Below are 24,264 nucleotides of genomic sequence, written 5' to 3'. Positions count from 1 at the left end.
GGGTACTCCTTTGTAGGTGACCGTCCCCCTTATCTCTTGCTGCCTCTAGGATTCTCTCCTTCATTTTAATCTTGGCTAATGTAATTATGATGTGCCTTGGTGTGTTCCTTCTTGGGTCCACCTTCTTTGGCACTCTCTGAGCTTCCTGGATTTCCTGGAAGTCTATTTCCTTTGACAGACTGGGGAAGTTCTCCTTTATTATTTGTTCAAATACGTTTTCCACTCGTGGCTGTTTCTTTCCCCCTTCTGGTACCCCTATAATCCGGATGTTGGAATGTTTAAAGATGTCCTGGAGGTTTCTAAGCCTCTCCTCATTTTTCTGAATTCTCATTTCTTCATTCCTTTCTGGTTGGATGTTTCGTTCTTCCTTCTGGTCCATTCCATTGATGTGAGTCCCAGTTTCCTTTCCATCACTATTGGTTTCCTGGACATCTCCCTTCATTTCAATTAGTTTAGCCTTCATATGTTCCTCTAATTTGTGACTGTAATCAACCAGTTCTGTGAGCATCCTGATAAACAGTGTCTTGAACTGTGCATCTGAGAGGCTGGCAATCTCTCGGTCACTTAGAGTTATCGGCTCTGGGACTTTGAGTTCTTCTTGCGCCATCTTTTGGGCTGTTCGTGCCTGTTCCGTAGCAGGATCGGAGCCCTAAAGTGTTCACTAGATCAGGGCAACTCAGTCTCTGGGTTGTGACGTTGTATGTGGGGGCGGGGTCAAAGAGGAGCAATGGCGTCCCGTCTGCCGCCTCCCGCCACGGCCCTCACAGGTGGCCGGTGCCGCAGCTACCACCGTCACCGGGGCCGTGTGTTTCGTCCCACTGCACGGGAGTGCGCCACCGCCGTTAGCCCTCCACTGGGTTCGCCCCCTGGGGCCTGCATGGTCCGTCTCACTGTGCGCGGATGTGCGACCGCGGTCAGTCTGCCCCACACCCTGACTGGGTCCAGGCCACTTGCGTGCCTAGGTCAGGGCATCTGTCCTGCCCGACCCTGCTCTGCTGCTGGCTCCGTCCCTCTTACCGTCCTGGTTGAATGGTTAGTTGTTGTTGGACTTCCGTATAATTAAATTTTCTGTTCTTTGGCTGTGTCTTTGTTCTCCAAACCTTTGTTGTATTCAAACTTGGTTGTGGGAGAAGGCACAGTGTTTCCACCTATGCCTCCATGTTGGCGGAAGTCCTCTCTTCTTGTTTTTTTACTTTGTTTTTTAGATTCAGTTGTTGACAGATTTGTATCTTTTGTCATTTTATTGTTCATATTTTTGATCTGCTTCTTAAATAAGTCCCTTTAACATTTCATCTAATAATGTCTTAGTGATAATTAATTTTTTTAAGTTTTTTTCTTGTCTGGGAAGCACTTCATCTGCCCTTCCATTCTAAATGATAGCCTTGTTGGATAGATTAATCTAGGTTGTAGGTCCCTGCTTTTCATTGCTTTGAATACTTTTTGCCAGTCCCTTCTAGCCAGCAAAGTTTCTTTTGAGAAATCAGCTCACAGTCTTATGGGAACTCCTCTGTAGGTAACTAACTGCTTTTCTCTTGCTACTTTTAAGATCCTCTCTTTATCTTTAATCTTTAGCATTTTAATTATGATATGTCTTGGAGTGGGCCTCTTTGCATCCATCTTGTTTGGGACTCTCTGTGCTTCCTAGACTTGGATGTCTATTTCCTTCACCTAATTAGGGAAGTTTTTCTTCATTCTATTTTCAAAAATATTTCCCATTTCTTACTCTTTCTCTTCTCCTTCTGGTACCCCTGTGACATGAATTGTGGAACTCTTGAAGTTGTCCCAGAGGCTGGTTATCCTATCCTCAGTTTTTTGGATTCTTTTTTCTTCTTATTGTTATGATTGGTTGTTTTTTGCTTCCTTATGTTCCACGTCATTGATTTGATTCTCAGCTTCATCCACTCTACTGTTGTTTCCCTGTAATTTGTTCTTTATTTCAATTAGTGTATCCTTTCTTTTTTATGCTATTGAGGTACTCACTAAGTTCCTTGAGCATCTTTATAACCAATGTTTTGAACTCTGCCTCCTATAGATTGCTTTCCTCCATTCCCTTTAGCTCTTTTTCTAGAGTTTGGATCTGTTCTTTCATTTGGTCTATGTTTCTTTGTCTCCTCATTTCTGCAGCCTCCCTGTGTTTATTTCTATATACTAGGTAGAGCTCCTTGATTCTGTGTCTTGTTAGTATGGCCTAATGCAGTAAGTGCCCTCTAGGGTCCAGTGGCACAGCCTTCCCTATCACCCAAGCTGTGTGCTTGAGATGCACCCATTGTGTGGGCTGAGTACATCCTCCTCTTGTAGTTGAGCCTTAGTTGCTGTGGGCAGATCAATGGAAGGGATTTACCAGGCCAGTCAGCTGTAAGGATTGGCTATTGCAGTCTGTCTTGCTCCCCAGTTGTTCCTCCCAGACCACTGACCACCAACCTCCACCCTCTGTGGAGGAACAGCTGTGCAGGGGTAGGGTGGTGGTAATCCAACATGGTCTGTAGTTGTCCATTGGGTGCACTGGCCCTGGGGTTTCCAGGGTGGTGCAGGCCAAGTTCAGCCCCAACCTGTATTTTGCCCAGGACCACTTGCCTGAGTTATAAAGCAATCTGAGATGGCTGCTACTTACATTAGACTTGGAGATTTCCAGCTGAAACAAAGCTGTGAATTTAGGCTGGCTGCTGCTAGTGCAGGGTGTGAGGCTCACTGAAGCCAGCTCTTGCTTGTTTGAGAGGATTTAGGAAGTTTTGCTGTATGAGCCAAGACCAGTCATTTATATGGAAAAGCAGCTTGGGTGGGCCCCTAAGTTGGGTGGGATGGAGTCTCAGGGGATCTCTGAGGCGGGTCAAACAGTGTGTTAGCCAGGTTGATGGAGTCTGAGATATGGCACCAGCTTGCTAACTCTGTTGGGAGAGGGTTTAGAAAAGGGACCATGGCCTTTGCTTGCCTTGATGCCAGACAAGTTCATTTCTCCCTGTATGTCACTGGCGCCTTTCAAGCTGCTACCCCGGTTCTGGAGTTCACAGGGAGTGAATATGAGTAGATGAGTCCATGTGTGGGTTCATTAAGAGGAATTTCTTAGGGTTCTAGAAGTTTCTTCCCCCAACTCAATCCTTGCTGCTTTTTGGCAGCTGCAAGTTGTGGGGACTTATCTTCCAGGCACTGGAACCCTGGGCTGGGGGCACCTGGTGTGTGGGCCTGGGATTCCTTGCTCTGGAGATAACCCTCCCACATTTTTATCCACCGCATGTGGTTGAGGGACCAGCCTGTTCCATGTCTGCGCCCCTCCTGCCAGTCTGGATGGATGTTGTGTCTCTAATTCCATAGTTGTTAGACTTTCATTCACTCAATTCTTGACGATTCTAAGTGATGGTTATTCTAAGTTTTAGTTGTAATTTTGATGTGGTTGTGCGAAGAGGCAAGTCATGTCTGCCTACACCACCATCTTGACTGGAAGTTCCAAGAATATTTTCATAGCACAAAGCTTATGCCAGACAGTACTCTAGTTATCTATTGCTGAGAAACAAACCTCTCTAAAACATAGTGGCTTGAAAACAGCTGCCATTTCATCATTTCTCAGGATTTTGGATAAGGCCCAGGGGGAAAAATTTGTCTTTGTTCTAGGTTATGAGGTACAGCCCAGCTGGCTGGAACAACTTGGTTGTCTTCGTCCCTCGATGACTGGTCCCTCAGCTGGGATGGGTCCACCAGGTTCCTGTGTCTGACCTAAGTTTTTGGTGATAACTGGGCCGCTACTTTTCCTCAGTGTCATCTCTGTATGTGGTCTCTCCACAGCCAGATGGAAGTGGGGGATCAGCATAGGATTATCAACAACTCAAAATCAAGATTGCCAAGTACTCCTAAAGCTCAGATCTGGAATTGGCACATTGTCACTTCTGCCACGTTCTTCTGTTGGTTAAGTTGAGACATAGGTCCAGTCCAGATCCAGGGTCAAGGACCACACAAGGTTATAAGCATGTTTTATTGGGGACCACCTAAATAATAAACTGCCTAACAAGAAGGACTCTATAGGCAGACTTGGGAGGGCTGAGGGTGATCTTATACCTAATTTTATCTTGCCCCATCTTCAGAGATGACTGGAGGGCAAATAGTGGGGAATAAGGTAACCCCGAACTTCCTCCACGGAATTAAACGTGTGTGGGGACGGGGGGCGGGGTGGCGGCTGTGATCTGCTTCTGGATCAGCTTGAACCAAGGGAGGTTGGCCTGTGTGTGTATTAGACCATCAAACATTTACTGAGCAGTTTAAGCGATAGGTTCTTAACATTTGCGTTATCTCGTTATCCCTATTTTACAGAGGAGAAAGCACAGGCTGGAATGCAGCACCTAGCACCACACCACGACGCAGCCTCCGTGGGTCTTTTCACCCGGCCGCTAAAGTTGGGACAGAGCGGTGTCAGGCGCCAGCGTCTCCAGGAGGGGAGCGCTCAACACGACCTGCTAAGCTAGCAGAGCGCTCAGCTCCCAGGCAGCCATCGGAAAGAGCGCGCCTCACAGGTCTGCTACCCCGTCACCGCCTTGCTAGGCAATGAGCAAACACCAGCCCGCCAGGGGGCCTCGGTTCAGGGAAGGGGGGGGGAGGCGGAGTGGACGTGGAGGGGGGCGGCTCTCGGAAGCCCAGACGCAGCATCGGAGATCTGACTTGGGGACCTCGGGTGCAGAACGCCAGCGGCTCGCCCCCGCCGCCACGCACGCTCGCACGCTGGGGCCCCGCCTGCCGCGCAGCTCTGGCTCCGCCCCGAGGATTGACCGCCCGAGCCACCGTCTGCCCGGCCCCGCCTCGCACGGCCAGGCGAAGAGGAGCCGGCCGTACCGTGTGTGTATGTGTTCGTGGGGCTCGGTCTCAGCCCCGGGAAGATGGTGGCGGCGGGGGCGGCGGCAGCGACTGAGGCGAAGCTGAGGGGGAGGGCAGCAGCGACGACAGGGCCCTCGGGCAGGAACAGCGAGCTGCTCCGGGACTGGGACGTCCCTGAGGCTGCGAGGCCGGGACTGGTGGCCGGGCTGCGCTTCCCGCAGCTGCTGCTGTTGCTGCTCCCTCCTTTGCTGCTGCTTCCCTGGACTGCCGAGGCCGCGGCGGCAGCGGCGGTGGTATCGGGCTCAGCCGCAGCCGAGGCCAAGGAATGTGACCGGCCCTGTGTCAACGGCGGCCGCTGCAACCCTGGCACCGGCCAGTGCATCTGCCCCACCGGCTGGGTGGGCGAGCAGTGCCAGCACTGCGGGGGCCGCTTCAGGTGAGCGCAAGGTGGTGTTGGAAGGTCGGACCCAGCCAGAGGTTGGGGCTAAGGGGTACTCGAGACAGCCTCAGACCAGAGGCGGATGCCAGACAGAAAGTGGGGAGGTGGGGCCCCACGCTGTTTGAGGACCGTTTGCCTACGGGGATATCTTGGTCTGTGGCCTGGGATTTTCCTGCACTGGAAGATGAAAAGGTTCGAGGCAAGGGTTGGGGCACCCCAGAGGGATTTGTGTGCGGCTGGCTACAAGGGAAGAAAGCCCAGGGTCCCAAAGTGTATCGAAGCCAGTCTCTGAAACTGGGCCTCTTGTGGATAAACGAAGTATGAAAGAAAAGGTGGAAAAGAGAGCCAGTCTTACTTAAACACTTCGTTTTAACATTCCCTTGTTCCCCAGGGCCTCATGAGTTCCCCTGCTGATTGGATATGGGGGTAGTCTGAAAAAAACAGGGTGTTGGTAGTGATTTGTTGGCTGGAGATAGAAAGGAAAGAGTAAGATAGTGAGATATTAGAGATAGAAGAATCAATGGTTGTTGGCTAAAGGAAAGTGAGGGCACTAGCTCTTTGAAGCGCGCCGGAGGCCGCAGATTGAACCAGGCTTGTCCTGGAGAGGGCATAGGAGGAGGTTCCTGTTTGCCCTGATTTCTGGGGAATACCGAGTTCTGAGTTGGCCTGGTTCAGGGCAGTACCTCTTGGAGAGATCACTCATTAATTAATTAGTAGTTATCTATTATTTGCTTTCGTTGTGCAAGGATTTCCAGATTATATGCACAAATAGATTAGCTAGACTTTGGCCTAGTCCACAAGGAATTTCGAGTATAGTAAGAGAAAGGTATATACACAAATAACCCTAATTGTCTGCCTTTGACCGATATTTACCAAATACTTTTGATCTCAGGTGTGGTGGAGTGAGGAAATATGAAGAAAAAGAGAGACAGGGTCCCCGCGTTCATGGATCTTGACATTCTAGTTGGGAGACAGGGAATTAACACGTAAAAATGTAACTGAAAGAAATGAACAAGATGATTTCAGGTAATACTGAATGCTTTCAAGAAAGGAAAACAGGATGGTCTGATAGAGAATGATAACTGGTGGGTAATTTTAGGAGAAGCCTCTCATTTAGAGTGTGTTTGATCTGAGACCTGAATGAAGCATGGGAGAACCTGCGGGAATTTAGGGGTGGAGAGGTTGTGACTAGCTGGAGAATGAAAGGAAAAGCTTTGAGGAGGAGGTGACATTTGATTTGAGCATTGGAAACTAAGTAGGATTTGGATGTGTGCAGCTGGGAAAAAAATTCCAGATGGAAAGGAGGATGCAAACAAAGTGTGGAGACCAGAAAGGAAAGTATTTTGCTGGTGGCAGGCTGTATAGAAGAGTTGTGAGAGAGAAGTTTGGAATGGTAGAATTGTAGACTCATGTATTGTCAGATTTTCAAGGGAACTCAGAGAATGTGAAGGAGATGAGCTCTTTATTGTTACAAAAGAAGCAAGTAATTTCACGACCAGTGTGTTGTGGGCTGGCCTTGTAACTTGGGTGTTCTTACTTATGAATGGATATAATCTACACATTTGTTGAGGGCTGTTCTGGGTTAGGTTGTGAGATACAAGCAGACACAGTCCTGCTTTTGTGGTGCTTACATTCTAGCTTGCGGGTGAGACATGAAGTAATCAACTTAGTATGATTTTGCTGAAGGACATGGGAGTGAAGAGCAGGGGACAGAGAACTTGGCGTAGTTGGCGTGGTAAGGTTAGTGACTGAATAAGGGACTTTTTAGTTGAGATCTGAGGGGTGAGATGCCAAGGGGCTTGGGGATGAGCCGGATTGCAGCAGACTGAGTGGAAGGCCAGGTGGCTGAGGCAGAGAGAGCAAGGGGGAGCATGGCAAGACCGGAGCGATAGGCAGGGGCCACGACACATGGATCCCTGTTGAATGGGTTGAAATTTTTAACTTTCAGCTTGTGAGCAGTGGATTGGCATAGTTCCTCTTGTTTGAGCGACATTATAGGCTTTTTAGTTTGGAGCCAGATCAGGAATGGCCTTGAGGGTTAGGCCAGAGCGTTTTGAATTTGAGGAGCTTCCAAGATCAAGTGAATGGATGGTTAGGTCAGAGGAAAGTTCTTCCAAGTTCTGAAAATCTGGCAGGCCATGATAGGTGGTGAGGGACCTACCCTGAGTCTGTGGAGGTCTCAGACTCAGCGTGAGGAGGGACAGGCATAACAAAATCAGTCTGTCGGAAATATTCAGAGTGGGGGGACTCACTTACAGCATGAGAGATGGTGGGCAGCTAGGTGGGAACTGTTGGTGTGAGTCAGGACAGCAGTAAGGAGAACTTGAGATAGGATATGGGGTAGGTCCTAAGTGGTATTGTGGAGCTAAGTGACACATCTGTTTTTGAAACTGATTTGTTTGGGGGAAGAGAGAGGGGGATGGTGAGGGAAAGAAAACTAGATTCTATCTTGGGCGATTGAGAAGACAGTGATATCAATAAGATACACGGACACAGAAGGAACAGATCTGAGATGTGTAATTTTGCACACACTGAGATTGGGGTGCCTTCAGGGTATCCACCTGGCAGGACAGGTGTCAGCACTGGTGTTAGCTATACATAAAGGAGATTGCCAGGGAGCGGGAGCAGGTCTGAATGTTCACACAGATGGTTCGGAGGATTGGAGAAGAATCGCTCGGTATGGGAACAGGCAGCCCTGACAGTGGCTGTCTCGGACGGTGTCACATTTGAGTGAAGGCTCTCCCCTGGTTTCTGAGGGTACTGTTTGAGCTGCTTTGACCTGATGTCCTTCTCCTGTCCTTTGACTTTAGTCCTGATAATTCCATTATATTTTGTAGGCCCCTGGAATTTGCATTTTAAAAAATGAAAGGAAGAGGAACTCATATCTCTGACTTTTTAAAAACACTTGAAATAAAATTTTAGCTCTGGCCAGTGTGGCTCAGTTGGTTGGAGTGTCATCCTTTAACAGAAAGATTGTGGGTTCAGTAGCCGGTCAGGGCACACAATCTGGGTTGCCTGTTGGATCCTCAGTTTAGATACGTACAGTCCCTGGGCCAGATGCGTGTGGCAGGCAACCAGTTAGTTGATGCTTACTCTCTCGCACTGATGTTTTTCTTTCTCCCTTCCTCTCTTTCTAAAAGCCAAGAAAAAATGTCCTTGGGTGAGGATTAAAAAATAATAAAAAAATTTTAGTTGAAGGATTTTTTAAAGGGGAAGAGTGAAATGCTGATTTTGATTATAGTAGTGTATATGACACCAACCTTGTTATTAAACAAAGAGACGTTAGAATGAACACCTTTCTGGCTTGGACTGGCCTCAAGTCAGTGTGCTTTTTATTGCACTTTAGTTCCATAAATCCTGTGTTATGATTGCTGTTATAAGGTCTCTGTTATTAATTACAAGGAATGTAGGATAATAAGAGGATTAGATTTCACTGGGGTTGTCACTGAGTGCATACTCCGTGCCGGGACCTGTCAGGCACTTTCATACACACTGTGCCACTTAATTTTCAGGATAACTCTAAGGGTGTTTTATAAAATTTGGATTTTTGTGTGATTGTAGTTAGAAAATCACGTGCCTTTTCCCCAAATGATAGATAACTACAAAAATGATTAATTGCAGAGGACGGAGTTAATGGTGCCATTGTAATAAAAATAACAATGGAGTCTTCGGTGGATGGTTTCTAAAGCGTGAACACTTTCATTCGTTTTTATGTGAACCTTCATAATTCAGTGATCTTTTTTTCAACTTGTCACATCACCATTGAAAATTTTCTTTCGAGGTTAAATATATCTCATCACGTTAGAGAAAGAAGATATTAAGCCCTTTATGAAATTAATATGTATTTAATTCTTTTAAGTTTCTGCTGTATAAAACTTTTGGGAGAATAGAATAGAGTAACTTATTGAATGGGGGCTTTATAGTTACCCATGATGTTGAGTTACCTTCTACAGAAGAAAAAGATAAGAAGTAAGCATTTACAGAGCATCCGTTTTGTGCCCAGCATACATAGGACCAGTAGTAATAGTTATAGCAACAGCTGCCACCATTGTCCTAGCATTTATTCCAGTTTTACCAGGTATTGTGCCAAGTGCCTTTTAGGAATTACCCTTTTTAATCTTTAGAGTGAAGGTATTCCTATTTTGTAGGTGGGTAGACTCAACCTGGGAGATGTTAAATTTCTTGCTCAAGGTCACACAACTCGTAAACAATTGTGGTCTGAGCTCAGGCCTTGTCTAATTCCCAAATCCACGTTTTCCATGGTACCATTTGGCCTCTCATACTATCTGAGTCCAGTCACCCATTATGAATGTTTTTTGGAAGGGCTGACCTAGATCCTCTGGGGAACCCTCTGAGCTTCATTTCCAACCTAGGCCCGGCAGAATGGTTCTCGCAAAGAAGGGTGCTGAGCAGAGGGGCCGTTCTGCCATTAACGGGGCGGGGACCAGAGAATGCTCGTTCAACAGGGGCATCCATGGACAGGGTTTCAAGAAACATGCTCTTCTGGCACTTAAAGAGATCCAGAAATTTGCTGTGAAGGAGATGGGAACTTTAGATGTACCCGTTGACATCAGGCCCAACTAAGCTGTTTGGGCCACAGGAATAAGGAAGTCTCTTGCTATACCCAGGTGCAGTTGTCTAGAAAATGTAATGAGGATGAAGATTCACCAAACGCGCTCTATACGTTGGTTACCTATGTACCTGTTGCCACTTTCAAAAATCTACAAATAGTTAATGTGGTTGAGAACTAACTACTGATTGTCAAATATAGTTATAAAACTGCCCCCCCAAAAGGTCATTTCTACCTATATGACTGCCATATGTCTTTTGTTTTTCTGCTTCTCCTAAACTTCACTGTCTTATTTTCTATTCTTGCTGGGCTTCTTTACTGGGATATTTTACTGTCACGTCAGAATGAGCCATGTCTAAGACCAAACTTCTTACCTGCACTGAAAAATACTCTTTTGTACTGCCTTATTTCAGTAGCACATCTGACTTTAGATAACCAAAGGTCAAAATTTAGGAGTAGCCCATTGCTCTTTCTGTTTAGTCTCTTTTTTCTAAAGTCTTAGAAGTTTGTTCCTCTCCATTTCTCCTGCGCCATTCTAGCGTACCTGGTCCTCCACCTCATTGCCAGCCTGCCTCTCTTGCACCCTGACTGGTATCTTGTACCTCCAGAGTCCATTCTACACTCTGTCATATAATCCCCTGAAAACCTGTGTCACTATCTTGCTCAGACACTTTTTTCTCCCTCCTCTTGCTACCTGTAAAATGACTGTCCGCGGAAGGCTCCCTCTGCCTTATGCACGTTCTTTTTCCCTAACCAAATCCTTGAGCCTTACAGTTTTTCTGCCTATTTGCTAAATTTAACACCCTTCCTCCTCCCTGCCTCCACATTCTTCTCCACTTACCTAGATTCTATCCCTTCAATTCCACCCCATCTTTAATTCTCTATAATCTGTAATAGCAAATTCTTCAAAATCATACCTGTTATCATCTTCTGAGATGGGTTACCAACCCATTCAACTCATAGAACACTTGTGAATGAATGAATATTATGTATTAGGTACAGTGCATACCTTGAGGATATGAAGGTGGGTAAGAACCAGGCCCTGCTTTCGCATTGCGGGGCTCATAATTCTGAGAAGACAGCTGCGTGTGCAGGGAATTAGAATTTAGTAATAAAAATACAGGCAATACGTGGTGCTGGATCAATATGAGGCAGAGAGACTAACCTTTGGAGGGCTCTGTCGGGAAGCATCACAGAGAGGAGAACATCTTGGCAGGTGTGAGGAACCTGTGTGAATAGTGAGTCATGACAGTGCGGGAGAAGGGCTTTCCGTTGTGCGAGGACAGAGAACCACGGACCGTCACACGCACTCCGTGTATTAGTTCTCTACGTTTGTGCTAACGAAGTGCCACACACTGGGGGGCTTAAAACAACAGAAATGTCATCTCTAATAGTTCTGGAGGTCCGAAGTCTGAAATGAAGGTGTTGGAGGGGCCACACTCTCTTCGAGGACTCTGAGGGAGAATCTGTTCCTTCCTTTCTCTTAGTTTCTGGAATTGCCAGCAATTCTGGGCATTCCTTGGCTGTGGCTGCCTCCGTCATTTCAGTCTTACATGATGCTCTCCCCATGTGGCTCTTCTTTTCTTACAAGGATGCCAGTCATGTTGGATGTGTAACTTGAGTGCATCTTGACTTGGGTACATCTGCAAAGATCCTGTTTCCACATAAAGTCCATTCACAGGTACTGGGGGTTAGGACTTCACAATATCTGTTTGGGGCTCACAATTTAAACCACAGCACTAGAGCATTGAATGTAGGTGGTTGTTAGAGTATAACTTGTGAGGGATGCATTGGAAGGTGATAATGGCCTTCCCTCTGCCCTTCCTAACAACCTCCAGCTTCAGGACGCATCCTTGACCTAGGCTAAGTCATCAGGTCATTCCGGTCTCTGGCTGCAGTGATTAGTTTGAGGTAGGCATGTGACCTAAGCTGACTCAGAGTGAATCGCAGAACTTGCTGGAGACCTCTGTCCTCTGTGGGCGTTTACGAAGCAGATGCTTTGTCATCTGCGTTCTGTGCAGTGAGGATATAAAATCTAGAACTGTTACAGCTTGTAGCATTTCTGTTGTAGCAGAAGCCCACCTGAGGTCAGAGCAGCTCCTAGAGGAGGGGGGATGGCAGAGAAATGGAGCTGGAGACCTGATGACTTTCTGAGTCTCTGGATCAAGCCTTGCCTTGCCTGAAGCTACTTTTCAGTTTTGTGAGAAAAGCTACATTTCTTTTTTTTAAGCTTTATTTATTTACTTTTAGAGAGAAGGGAAGGGAGTGAGAAAGAGAAGGAGAGAAACGTGCAAGAGATACATTGATGGGTTGCCTCTCACATGCAACTGGGGACCCAGCCTTCAACCCAAGCGCATGCCCTGACTGGGAATTGAACCAGCCACCTTTTGATTCACAGGCTGGTGCTCAATCCACTGAGTCACACTAGCCGGGGCGGTATTACATTTCTTATGCCAGTTAGTATTAGATTTTCTGTCCTTTACAATATGGAATAATTCCTAACATACAGAGGGATGTAGGGCCAAAAGCCTTTTTATTCTATACCAAGGAGTGTGGGCCCTGTGCTCTTGGTGTTGATAACGTGGTCTAAATTCCTGGTCTTTTCTACAAAGTCTCCCAGTGTTCCAATTTTGATGTGCATATGATCTGAACCCCAAGTTACTGTAGGCAATACTTTTTAGCTTATTTCTTTCTTACTGCTTAACTGGGATTGCCAGCCACCAACGGGGATGAGGCTGTTCTTACTGCCCCGTACCCCAGCCCTGTTTCGCCAGTTTCACATTTGAGGGCTCATTATTTGTTACTCTATTTACAAGTTGTACTGGATATGATCTCTATCAAAGTTCTTTTAGTGACAGACACCGTACAAGCCTAAGAGAAAAAATGGGAGAGGGCTACTGTTTTGTGTGACAGAAAAGTCAATGGGCTATCGCGGCTTCATGCATGACTGGATCCAGGGGACCCGTTGGTGTCTATTCCTTCATGTCTTCGTGTGCTAGCCTTTGAGGCTAGTTCTTTACTAGCCTCACTCTCAGGAAGGCTGTCTTCATGTAGTGCCTACATTTAGCTTCATGTAGAAGTTCGATTGAACTGGCTTAGCATCCTCCTGAGCTGAGTACCTGTTCTGGGGTGGGCAGTGAGGTCCGGCTCCATTAGATGGCGTGGACTGAGAAAGGGGGACAAAGGAGAAAGGAAAACACGTGTAGTGTTCCTAGAAAGAGGGCCAGTGCTGGGCAAGCGAGAACAGTAACGTCTCTGTGTGTTCTTAGAACCTGCCATTTGGTGAGTACTAAGTGTCCATGATGAAAATTGGGAATGGTCCAGATACTACTGAATCAAGTAATGAAGTGCGGGACCCAGTTCATCAGGAACTCACAGTTGGGAGAGACCCGCTAGGTGGAACGCATGATACTGGCTCGTCAAGGTTACTGCAGTGGGCGCTGTCCAGTGTTGAGTGTCAGTCTAGTAGAGCCAGGTCACTGAATTGCAGTTATTCATCCCTTAGTGTTGCATTGGGGCAATAGAGAGGATTACGGGAGGAAGCAAACAAATATGTTTAGTGAGTGAAATTATGCTATATTGGGTACAAACTTAACTTTAATGTGGAATACTTATATAATAGGCATTTAATGTTTTTGGCTGATTCCTTGAAGATAGAATTTACTTATTTGAAAAGGTAAAAATATGGTTGTTGAGTAAAAAGAAAAATGAGCATGAATGTCTTAATTGTAAAAGTTATGATATATTCAAAAGCAGATATCTGACATTTATACTTTACCTCTGTAAAAGGTTCCTAAGATAGGCAAATGGTTTCTTATTTACTATGATATAGACAACAGAGAAATATGTAAAAAAAAAAAAGCAGAGTATGTTTATGGTCTAAACAGGTTTGTTCTAAATATGACTAACTGATTTAATAAATTTGTAGGTCATCTTTATCTTGAGAATTAAATGTAGAAGTGTTTACCTGGAACTGTGGTTGAACTGTATGAAATTATATTGGTTTTTCTCTTTCACAAAGTCTTGTTTCTAAAACTGAAATGAAACTATAGCTGTACTTTTCAAAGTAATTGTATCTGAAAATTTATTAGCCACTAACCTATTATGAAATTTGTTTTCTACTTATATTCTTCACCATTTTCTGCGATTTCCCAAAGGCATTATGGCAAAAGCGACACTCATCCCTGTATTGTATACTAATCTAAGCCTTTCGTTTGTTGCTTCTTTCCATTTTTGCTTTGTACCCTATTCTTTCAAACTAGCCCGATATTACCAGTCTTTTTCTAATGTTTTCCCCTGAGGTGGCTTTCTGATATTTGCCTTGCTTTTTTTCCTTTTCCTTGTTTTATTGACGTCATATCCCTTTAACTACTTTGCTTTTAGCACCTGAGGCCCTGCTTTGATTTTTGTCCTTTCACTTTTTAATTCTTGAAGTTTTCTGTTTTTTTCAAGTTACATTTGGCGTGAACTTTAACTCTGGCTGTTTATTTACATGTTTACTCATCTAGAATCTATCTTTCACTTGCAGAAGTTAATTTTAGTCATGGTTGAGTTTGCCATCGCTGAATGTATTCTTTTAGAATTTAACAGTAACATTAATTTTTAAATTAATTCCTCCTGGTTCTTTTTGCATTCTATTCTAGTTAAGAATTTGAAATTTATTTATTAATAAACTTATAACCATTAAAGGCAGAAGTTTTATCAGATGCTGTTGACACAGGTCACTTCTCTTCACCACAGTTTCCGGTATTTTTGATTCACCGATCCTTTCAGAAACATGTATACTGTACTGGACACTCTTAGGAGTTAAAAGATAGCCCTGGCTGGTGTAGCTCAGTGGATTGAGCTCGGGCCTGCGAACCACACGATCGAGGTTCGATTCCCAGTCAGGGCACATGCCTGGGTTGCAGGCCAGTTCCCAGTAGGGGACTCACAAGAGGCAACCATACATTGATGTTTCTCTCCTTCTCTCCTTCCCTTCCCCTCTAAAGATAAATAAATAAAATCTTAAAAAAGAAAGGTAACCTTAAAAATGTATCCTGGTTTTAATAAATGCTTTTAATAAAAAGTAATTTCTTAAGATTATAACATAACATTTTAAATGTAATTCATAATGATATTCACAATGTAAAAAATTTGACCTTTTCTCTGTTAAACATATACTACATGTTTAATGTGTTTTAAGTTAATGTGTAAGGAAAAGCCTGATTTATACACAAATAAAAAATGACATTTAATTTTGGGATCAAGTGTACATTAACATAGAGATCGAATTTGACTCTGCTTTGTACTATAGAAATAGACAACTTTCTTCTCCTAATGATCAGTATTTCATAGATTTGTGCTTTAAAAATTATTTCTTAGAATTTTTTTGTATGTTGTTTCTAAGTGATAAAATAATAGTAGTTTTCAGCTATTTGTAGGCATTTCTCCACAGTAGCATGTTTCTTGTGTGAATGGTTTTTTCCAAAATTGAAAAGGCCAGACTGGCTATAATTGTTTTATTTCCCTTTTTTAACATTGGTTTTTGAAGTGAAAAAGATGTTTTGCAAAGCTATACAAGGATTTTGATCAGAAGGTTTGGCAAATTGATATTGAGGCATATTTGTAGGTGTGGATTAATTTTATGCCCTTCCATAACTTGTATTTAAATATCATCTTATGCTTCTCTTTGAATAGATGCCATTACTGTCTTTTAATTGGAACATTATTTGAACTACTGGTTGAGCAGCAGTGAACAACCCTGACTAAGTAACTGGTTGCTTTAAACTAACCATATGTTTGGTGCTGGTTCAGTCTCTCTGGGCTGATTTTAACTTCTTTTAATATGGAGTATCTCAAGCCAATGGAAGAAGTACAAAGAGTAATAAAACAAATATCTTTGTACCTATAACCTCACCTTGCTGAATTTCCTTCATAGTAATATTATTACTCCATAATAATATTAATATAACTTATGAAATACAAAATAATATTACGGATACCAACCAGATTCTCTGCTACCCCTTCCTAGCCCAGTTACTCCCTCCCCAGCGGTAACTGGTGTGCTGAAGTCGATGTGCGTCATTCCGCTTGCACGCACATTTCTGCTTCTACTGCAGACCCACACCCACACATACACATCCAGGCCTGTTTCCAAAAACAGGGTCATGTTTCTCATACTTTACAAAAAGTAAGCATGCTTTTCTTACCTGAAAACAACAGTTGTCAAGTATTTTTGAGATTTGTGTTCATAAATGTAGTTCTAGTTGATTCTAGCTGTGTTCGTTACAGAATGCCACTTACTCGTTCGTTGTCCTGCTGTCGGGCATTTAGATTTTTCCAGCTTGTGCCGTTACACACAGTGCCACCATTAACACTTTACGTATCTCCTTGTGCACGTGTGTATGATTTTCCTCTAGAATAGTGATTTTTAAACTTTTGGACAAGCACCTCCAAAATAATTTAAAAATTCTGTTTACTTCCATGCATACTTTTCGGTTGACATGCAGTTAACTTATACCATTAAAAATGATTTATGTAGTTGCAAAGAATATCATTTCTGGAATAGTATAGAGTTAGTGAAATTCGAAGACCCATTATTATTACTTTTAAAAATTTATTGAGCAGGCCCTGACCGGTGTGGCTCAGTGGTTGTCCCATGAAGGTGAAAGGTTGGTGGTTCAGTTCCGGTCAGGGCAAATGCCTGGGTTGCAGGTTTGGTCCCAGGTAGGGGCACATGAGAGAGGCAACCCATCAGTGTTTCTTTCTCACATCGATGTTTCTCTCCCTTTTTGTCTTCCCCCTTCCTCTCTCTCTAAAAATAAATACAGTCTTTTAAAAAATTAATTAAGTGGAATGCAAATTCCATAGTATTTTGGTACCATTCTCATTCATTTAAAAAAAAAGACACTTGTATGGTCTTCTTTGTGTTGTTTCTTTTTTTGGCTTAAATTTTTGTTTTTATTCTAATTCACTCATATGACTTTTTTCCCTGGATTATGAATTCTGTCCATTGCTCTGTATGTTACATTTATTTGAATTGCTTTTTTCTTGCCTTTGCTCATTTGTCTATTAGGTGGTTTGTTCTCTTGTATAGAGTTATAGGCATTCTTTGTATATACTGGATTAATCTTAGGATTATATAGGCAGCAGTGATCTAGTGAATGGCTTTTAAAATTTTATTTCACAATTTAAAAATTGTACCTATAAATGATTGGATAAATAAGTAGAGGATGAGAAGGGGCAAGTCCTACAGAAGAATTCTGGACAATATAAGTAGATGCTCCACCTTCCAGGATGTGGAGTGTAATTTCTCTTTACTGCTCCCCTTGAGTATAGCCTGGATTTAGTGACTCTTATCCAAATACTAGAATATGGAAAGGGGAAAATAGTAATGATACAGGGGAGAAATCTTGTATGCACTTACCTTCACCAACTGATCAGGGTGAAGCTTCCAGTAATAAGATAATGTTGCTTTAATGTGCTACCAGATACATGATTAGGAGGGAATATTGCCTCTTTGTTATTTTTCCCAAACCATGTAACATTTTTTGTTCTAATCTCTCTATTCTAGTTTATTTTTTAAAATATATTTTATTTTACAAATAAAATATATTTATTACAGCTGTCTCATGTTTTTCTCCCCTTTATTCCCCTCTGCCCTGCCCCCACTCTCCTATCAGCAATCCCCCACCTTAGTTCATGTCCATGGGTCGTACATATAAGTTCTTTGGTTTCTCCATTTCCCATACTGTCCTTAACCTCCCCCATCTATTTTGTACCTGCCTTTTCTGCTTCTTATTCCCTGTATCTTTTCGCACATTCTCTTCTCACCTTTCCCCACTGATAACCTTCCAAATGATCTCCATTTCTGTGATTCTGTTCCTGTTCTGTTGTTTGCTTAGTTTGTTTTTGTTCTTGTTTTTTAGGTTCAGTTGTTCATAGTTTTGAGTTTGTTGTCATTCTACTGTTCATATTTTTGATCTTCTTCTTTTTCTTAGGTAAGTCCCTTAAACATTTCATATAATAATGGCTTGGTGATGATGAACTCCTTGAATTTGACCTTATCTGAGAAGCACTTTATCTGCCCTCCCATTCTAAATGAAAGTTTTGCTGTACAGAGCAATCTTGGTTGTAGGTCTTTGGATTTCATGACTTGGAATACTTCTTTCCAGCCCCTTCTTGCCTGCAAGGTTTCTTTTGAGAAATCCGCTGACAGTCTTATGGGAACTCCTTTGTAGGTAACTGTCTCCTTTTGTCTTGCTGCTTTTAAGATTCTCTCCTTATCTTTAATCTTGGGTAATGTAATTATGATGTGCCTTGGTGTGTGCTTCCTTGGGTCCAACTTTTTGGGGACTCTGAGCTTCCTGGACTTATTGGAAGTCTATTTCCTTTGCCAGATTGGGGAAGTTCTCCATCATTATTTGTTCAAATTAGTTTCAATTTCTTGCTCTTCCTCTTCTCCTTCTGGCACCCCTGTGATTAGGATGTTGGGACCTTTAAAGTTGTCCTGGAGGCTCCTAAGCCTCTCCTCGTTTTTTTAAATTCTTGTTTCTTCATTCTGTTCCTGTTGAATGTTTTTATCTTCCTTCTGGTCCAGATTGTTAATTTGAGTCTCAGTTTCCTTCTTTTCACAGTTGGCTCCCTGTACATTTTCCTTGATTTCGCTGTGCATACCCTTCACTTCTTCCTTTATTTTACGACCATACTCAACCATTTCTATGAGCATCCTGAGCACCAGTATTTTGAGACCCGTATCAGATAAGTTGGCTATCACTTCATTGCCTAATTCTGTTTTTGGAGCTTTGATCTGTTCTTTCATATGTCTTTATCTGGGCACAGCTGTTACATAGTGAGGGGCAGAGCCTTAGGTGTTCACCGGGGCAAGGTAACCTGCCTTGCTGGGTTGTGATACTGTATGTGGGGAAGGGGTCCAAGAGGGATCAGTGGTGCTTGCTCCACTTTCTGCCAGATTTCATTCACTTCCCCTGCTTCCCACAAGCAAATTGGGCCCTTTTGGTGCTGATTCCCAGGTGGATGGGTTTGTGTATGTTCTAGGACCTTGTGGGTCTCTCTGACCTCTTGTGTGAGGCTGGAAGTTTCTCCTGCCACTGCAACACCCACAGGTCTTTTCAGTGAGAGGTTTTGAGGCTTTATTTCCCCACGCTGGATCCCTGCCTTGCACCCTGTGTCTTGCTCCCCAGCTGTTCCTCCCAGCTTCTCTGCACAAAAATGTGGACTACCTGGTCCTCCAGCCACCTCTTTGCTTGCCCTGGTCCACCAGCTGCCTTCTTGCCCTCCTGGTCCTCTAGCTGCAGCCTTGCTGTGGTTCTCTCCGCCCCTCCTACCAGTCTGGATGAATGTTTCTTGTTTAATTCCTTGGTTGTCAGAATCCACAGTTCAATTTTCTGGCAGTTCTGGCCATTTTTGTTTTTCAATTTGTTGTTGTTCTTTTGGTTGTGCGAGGAGGTACAGTTCATCTACATATGCCTCCATCTTGTCCAGAAGTTTGAAATTTCTAATTTTAATGTAGTCAGTTTTATCACTCTTTCTTTTTTTATATTTTATTTATTTATATTTAGAGGGGAAGGGAAGGAGAGAAGTTATCAATATATGGTTGCCTCTCATGAGTCCCCCACTGGGAACTGGCCTGCAACCCAGGCATGTGCCCTGACTGGGAATCAAACCACAATCGTGTGGTTCCCAAGCCCGAGCTCAATCCACTGAGCTATGCCAGCCAGGGCCTATCAGTCTTTCTTTATTTCTTGTGTTTTTTGTGTTATATTAAAAAATTTCCTTCCTATACTGATATAAAGATACTCTTCTTCCTCAATATTAAAAATTTTTGCTCTTTTACATTTTGATCTTTTATTTACCTGTAATTTATTTTTATGTGTAGTTTTTTGTAATTATCTAATTTAATTATTTCTATTTAATAAGCACTTGTCCCAGTCCCATTTATAGAATAGTGTGTTTTTCCCCTTACAGATTTCAGATACACCTTGTTCATGTAAGACATCAAGTTTGTCTTAGTTGTTTTTAGCCCTTTGCTTCTCTAATTTCAATAAAAATTTTGTTGAGTTTATTTTTTTATCCTCACCTGAGGACAGTTTTTCATTGCTTTCAAGAGGAGGTGGAGGGAGAGAAGAAAAGAGAGGGGAACATTGACACGAGAGAAACATCAGTTGGTTGCCTTCTTGTAAGTGCTCTGGGGATCGAACCTGTAACCTGATCATCTTTGTCATCTTTGTGATGTAGAGTCTTCCCATCCAGACATGCTTTATGTTTCCATTTACTTAGGTTTTTTAAATGTCTTTAAATTCTTACAACTTTTTTCAAAGTGGTCTGAAATACTTTTATTGGATTTACCCCCTACATACATAATTTTGTTCCTATGACTATAACCTAATTGATTACTATAGTGCATAGAAATGGAATTTGTTTTTATTTAAAAAAAATTTTATTGTTGACAATATTATAGATGTCCTCCATTTTCCTTCCCCTTTGTCCCCTCTCCACCCAGCTCTTGCCACCACCCTAGGAATGGAATATTTTGTTATCATTTCTGTTCGTATTGTCATTATAACATTAAATAATATTTAGCTCATGAGCATCTGTGGTTGTCTGGGCAGCCCAGCTCATCTCTCCTGAACTTACCGGTATGGGTCTAGGCTGGAACTTGGCTGGACTCACTCGGGGGGATGGGGTATCACAACTGTCTCATCCTTCTTGGACCAGAGACTAGCTGAGTCTAATGTCCTGGCGATGGCAGAGTTGCAGAAGCAGAACTTATTTTCTCATATATTGAATTTGTCTAGGAAATCTTCCTAAATTTTTGTGTCGATATGGATTCTCCTGTTTCCTTTGTTCATAATCATGCTGCCCATAAATGTTGACAGTTGACTTCTGATCTGTATACCTTGTGTTTCTTTTTCTTGTCTGTTCCCCCCCCCCATACTTGACTGTTTGCTCATTTGCAAATTCTTTCTTTTTCTGGCCTCTAAAAATCAGAGTACCCCAGGATACACTCTGTGTATCTGCACCCAGCCCTCTTCTGTGTCTGTACCTCATATTCATGGTTTTTTCTTAGTCCCAGGACTTTGAACACTGAAATGGAACCCTTGCTTTTTACCCCAAGCCTGTTCAGTTTCCAGTTTCCTCAGCACAGGCTAAAGACCTGGGTGTTTTCCTTACATATTTTTTTTCCTTGTCTCAAAATTGCCCTCAAATGCTGACTATTTAACCACTAAAATTTAGCTAAGAATTGGCCACTGTTCTTTTTTCCCCTCCTTCTACAGGTGGGGGCCAGATTGTGTATGTCTTTCTATTCTTAAATAACCATAAAAAAATCCTGAAAAGTTTAAGGTGGTATACACAAATAAAAGATGTTCGAGAGCTAGCAGGAGTTGGAGTGAAATGTCAGTTTCCTTAAGCTTCTATATCCTTACTAATCACTTCTCTGTCCTTTCATTGCTGTATACTCATAGGGACTTTTTGAAAGGAGTGTAGTTACAAGGAGTTGGGTGCCAAAGGGTTGGTCTTTGGTTTAATGTAGTCCCATTTCGTGCTTTTTTTGGTTGAATATTCAGGGCCTTGGGAGAGATTCTAGTTATTGGATACACAAGAAAGATAAAAAGCATGTATTAGATACAGGAAAATGTGTGGGTGGCTGTATTTGCTTTCCAGGAAGAGATGGGGAACATGGTATGAATAAAAGGTGAGAATGGGCATGGAGCGGTCGGCGAACAGTGGTGGGAACTGGCTTATCAGGGTGACAGGGCGGATTGACATTCCTAGTAGTCAGAATGTCATCATCAGGAGTCGGAACTTCATTCCATAGTCTGTGCAGAGTCATTGCAAACACTTGACAAGGGTAGTAACACAGTGACATGGGTCCTTTAGGAATGTTGTTCTGGCTGTGGAGTGCTTAATTGACTTTGTGGGCAGTTCATGGAAGCTGTGACAGTAGCCAGAGTCTGTGGCTATAAGGCTACTATGAACTGTTTGGACGTGGGGTAGAGCGTAGCTGTAGCAGGGGGAATGGAGATGAAGGGAAGAATTGAGGGAAGCCTTTGATGGTAATTTCATCATAAATTGGTCATACATTTGGTAGAGGAAGTAAAACAGACGAAGAAGCTAACAAAGGTTACACCTTTTAAGCCTGGGAGAATGGGGCTGTTTTATCATTTCAGGTGGGTGGTAGTTGATGGGAAGAGATATTCCCCCATAAGGTTAATATAAATTATTTGCTAAGGGTGTGTCTGGAAACCTAGAGGAAACAGGACACACAAGGCAGAGCCAACTATAGCTTGTGTCAGAGCCATGCTTTTTGGCTCCTGGTTTCTTTGCAGGATTGAGTTTTGTTGGTTCTAGAACTCCCAGTTTTTGCTGTTATACTGCCCTTTTATGCTGTGAGTTTTCATTGCTGTTTAGAAAATGTAATACAGTCATTATATGGCTGTTTAAGGGGATGCTTTACGTAAATTATTGGACTCCCCTGGTTCTTGAACCAAACTAGGCATTCACAAGGCACCTCTTCTTCTGAGGTGATAGATTCAGTGTTTTGAACAAAGATTCCACCTCCAGTTCTTAAGCTTCTGAAATGCTCTTCTCTCCAGACTGTCATAGATGCACCGTAGGAATTTACCCTGGACTTTTTTGTAGTAAATTTTGTTCATAATAAGAGCTTAAAATTTTTTATTGCTGTGAAACTTTGCTGGAACTTTATTAGGCACCAACATTACGTCAATATCTATGAAGTTGTAGGCAGTGGAGAAAAAGAAGTAAATGCAATATATCATTGAAAAAGTCTTGATAGTCTAGTGGGCAGAGATAATTTCTCTCTGTCCATGAGAATCAGACCATATGATAAGTCTGAACGTGGAAGCAACACTCAGCTCAATATAAAAAACACTGGACATGGTTCCCAGTGTCCCAAAGGACATTTGAACTGAGATGCAAAAGGGTGGTTAGGAGCTTGTTTACTCAGTAAGTAAACAAGAGGAGGGGTGAAGAGAAGGTAGTTTAGGCAGAGAAGTCAGGATGTGTGAAGGCGTGGGGACTTGCGGGCAGGTGAGTTGAGGGAGGAGCTTGGCATTCAGTTCTGCTGCAGTGTGGGCTGCTCAGTCTGGGGAGCAGTGGCTAGAGAAGGCTCAGGACGGGTGGGATGGGGTTGGATTGTGGTGGACCTTTCGTGCAGTGTTAAGGCAAGGGTTTCCAAGCAGGTTTTGAGGAAGATGACAGGTGGGTCTGTAGAGAACTGGCCAGATCTGGGAGCTGGGCTGAGTTGTTGCAGGAGACCAAGCTTAGATGAGGAGAATTTGCACCAGGGCATGGGCAGTGGCAGCGGGGAGAGAAGGGAGAAGATGAGTAGTTCTGTAGGCTGAACGAATGGGTGAGGCAAAGAAAGAGTTCATGAATTTTGAAATATAGAGTGGATGATGACAAAATGGTGAAAAAAGCAAGCGGTAAAGAAGGGGATTTAATTAATGGCTTCAATTTATGAGATAGGGAATATGCGTCTAGCTTTGTGTTGGAAATATAGCTTGGGCAGGTATCAGCATACAGATGGTAGATGAAGCCGGAGTGTGGATGAGATTACTTCTAGGGGGATCACGGAGAACTGGATCCAGGACAACTCTGGCTGAGCAAAGGAATTGTCCGTTTTATTGAGTCTCTGAAGGTGGATGATTTATTAATTTTTTAATATGAGGAAGTGCATTGTTATTTAATTATCATCATGGATGGGTATAGTAGGATATCCTGAATATTAAAGTGCACAACACTCATTTGTAATGTTATATTATTTATAATAGCTATAGGTGTATTATTTAAAAAATAGGACAAATGCTTAATCTGTTACATTTTAGGGCTTATTAGTATGAATAAATTTTCATGAACTTTTTTCATTATATTTTGATTTTAAGGAATAAGAATTAAACTTTTCTCACTAAAGGTGAAAATTTGGAATTATTTTTAGCATTTTTGCCAAAAATTTAGCCACTTTAATACCTAGAAAATTCCAAGATTGTTCATGGAAGATTTGTTCTTAATTTTAAGTATGTATTAGAATCATTTGAGGAGCTTTTAAAGATCACAGTGCAATGCTGGGTTCCACAGAGAGTGGTTTGTATTGAGGCTCCATTATTTGTCATTTGTGTTATTTAGAGCTCTGTGGGTGGTATTGATGTGTACTCTGCTAACCCTTTACCAGTGGCTTGTGTGGGGGCCTTGTGAGTGTGTTTTGTTTCTTGATGATGTTGTTAACTTCTCTGCTTAGAGCTGTGACAGCAAAGGCCAGACAGTGTACCTGCAAGTTTATTTTTCTGGCCACCACAGTGAGACCATTAGAATCTTTATATGAAATTAAATTACAAAAAAATTTCAATAGCAAGTTAGTCTAGGCTCAGAGCATCGAGGACTGGTTAAATAAAATATGGTATGTCCACACAATGGAGTATTGTAAATGAAGTAGCTA

The 24,264-nt window shown here is 42.9% G+C and overlaps 1 protein-coding gene and 1 pseudogene across 2 annotated transcripts in view; both read left to right on the top strand.

Moving 5' to 3' along the window:
• The first annotated feature begins 4,741 nt into the window (after positions 1 to 4,741).
• Positions 4,742 to 24,264, top strand: part of ATRN (attractin) — a 167,905-nt gene continuing 148,382 nt past the window's right edge. For both annotated transcript variants that reach the window (XM_037051735.1, XM_037051734.1), the window contains exon 1: positions 4,742 to 5,233. In XM_037051735.1, the coding sequence (XP_036907630.1) occupies positions 4,860 to 5,233 (374 nt within the window). In that variant the 5' untranslated portion in view covers positions 4,742 to 4,859. The remainder of the gene's footprint in view (positions 5,234 to 24,264) is intronic.
• On the top strand, positions 9,217 to 10,019 carry LOC118990914 (60S ribosomal protein L31-like; annotated as a pseudogene).

This window comes from Sturnira hondurensis, unplaced genomic scaffold, assembly GCF_014824575.4.
Source record: "Sturnira hondurensis isolate 20B ecotype Veracruz unplaced genomic scaffold, ASM1482457v3 Scaffold0007401, whole genome shotgun sequence".
Classification (NCBI taxonomy): Eukaryota; Metazoa; Chordata; class Mammalia; order Chiroptera; family Phyllostomidae; genus Sturnira; species Sturnira hondurensis.
The sequence above is the reverse complement of the archived record's forward strand: the minus strand, read 5'-3'. Positions and strand labels throughout refer to the sequence as shown.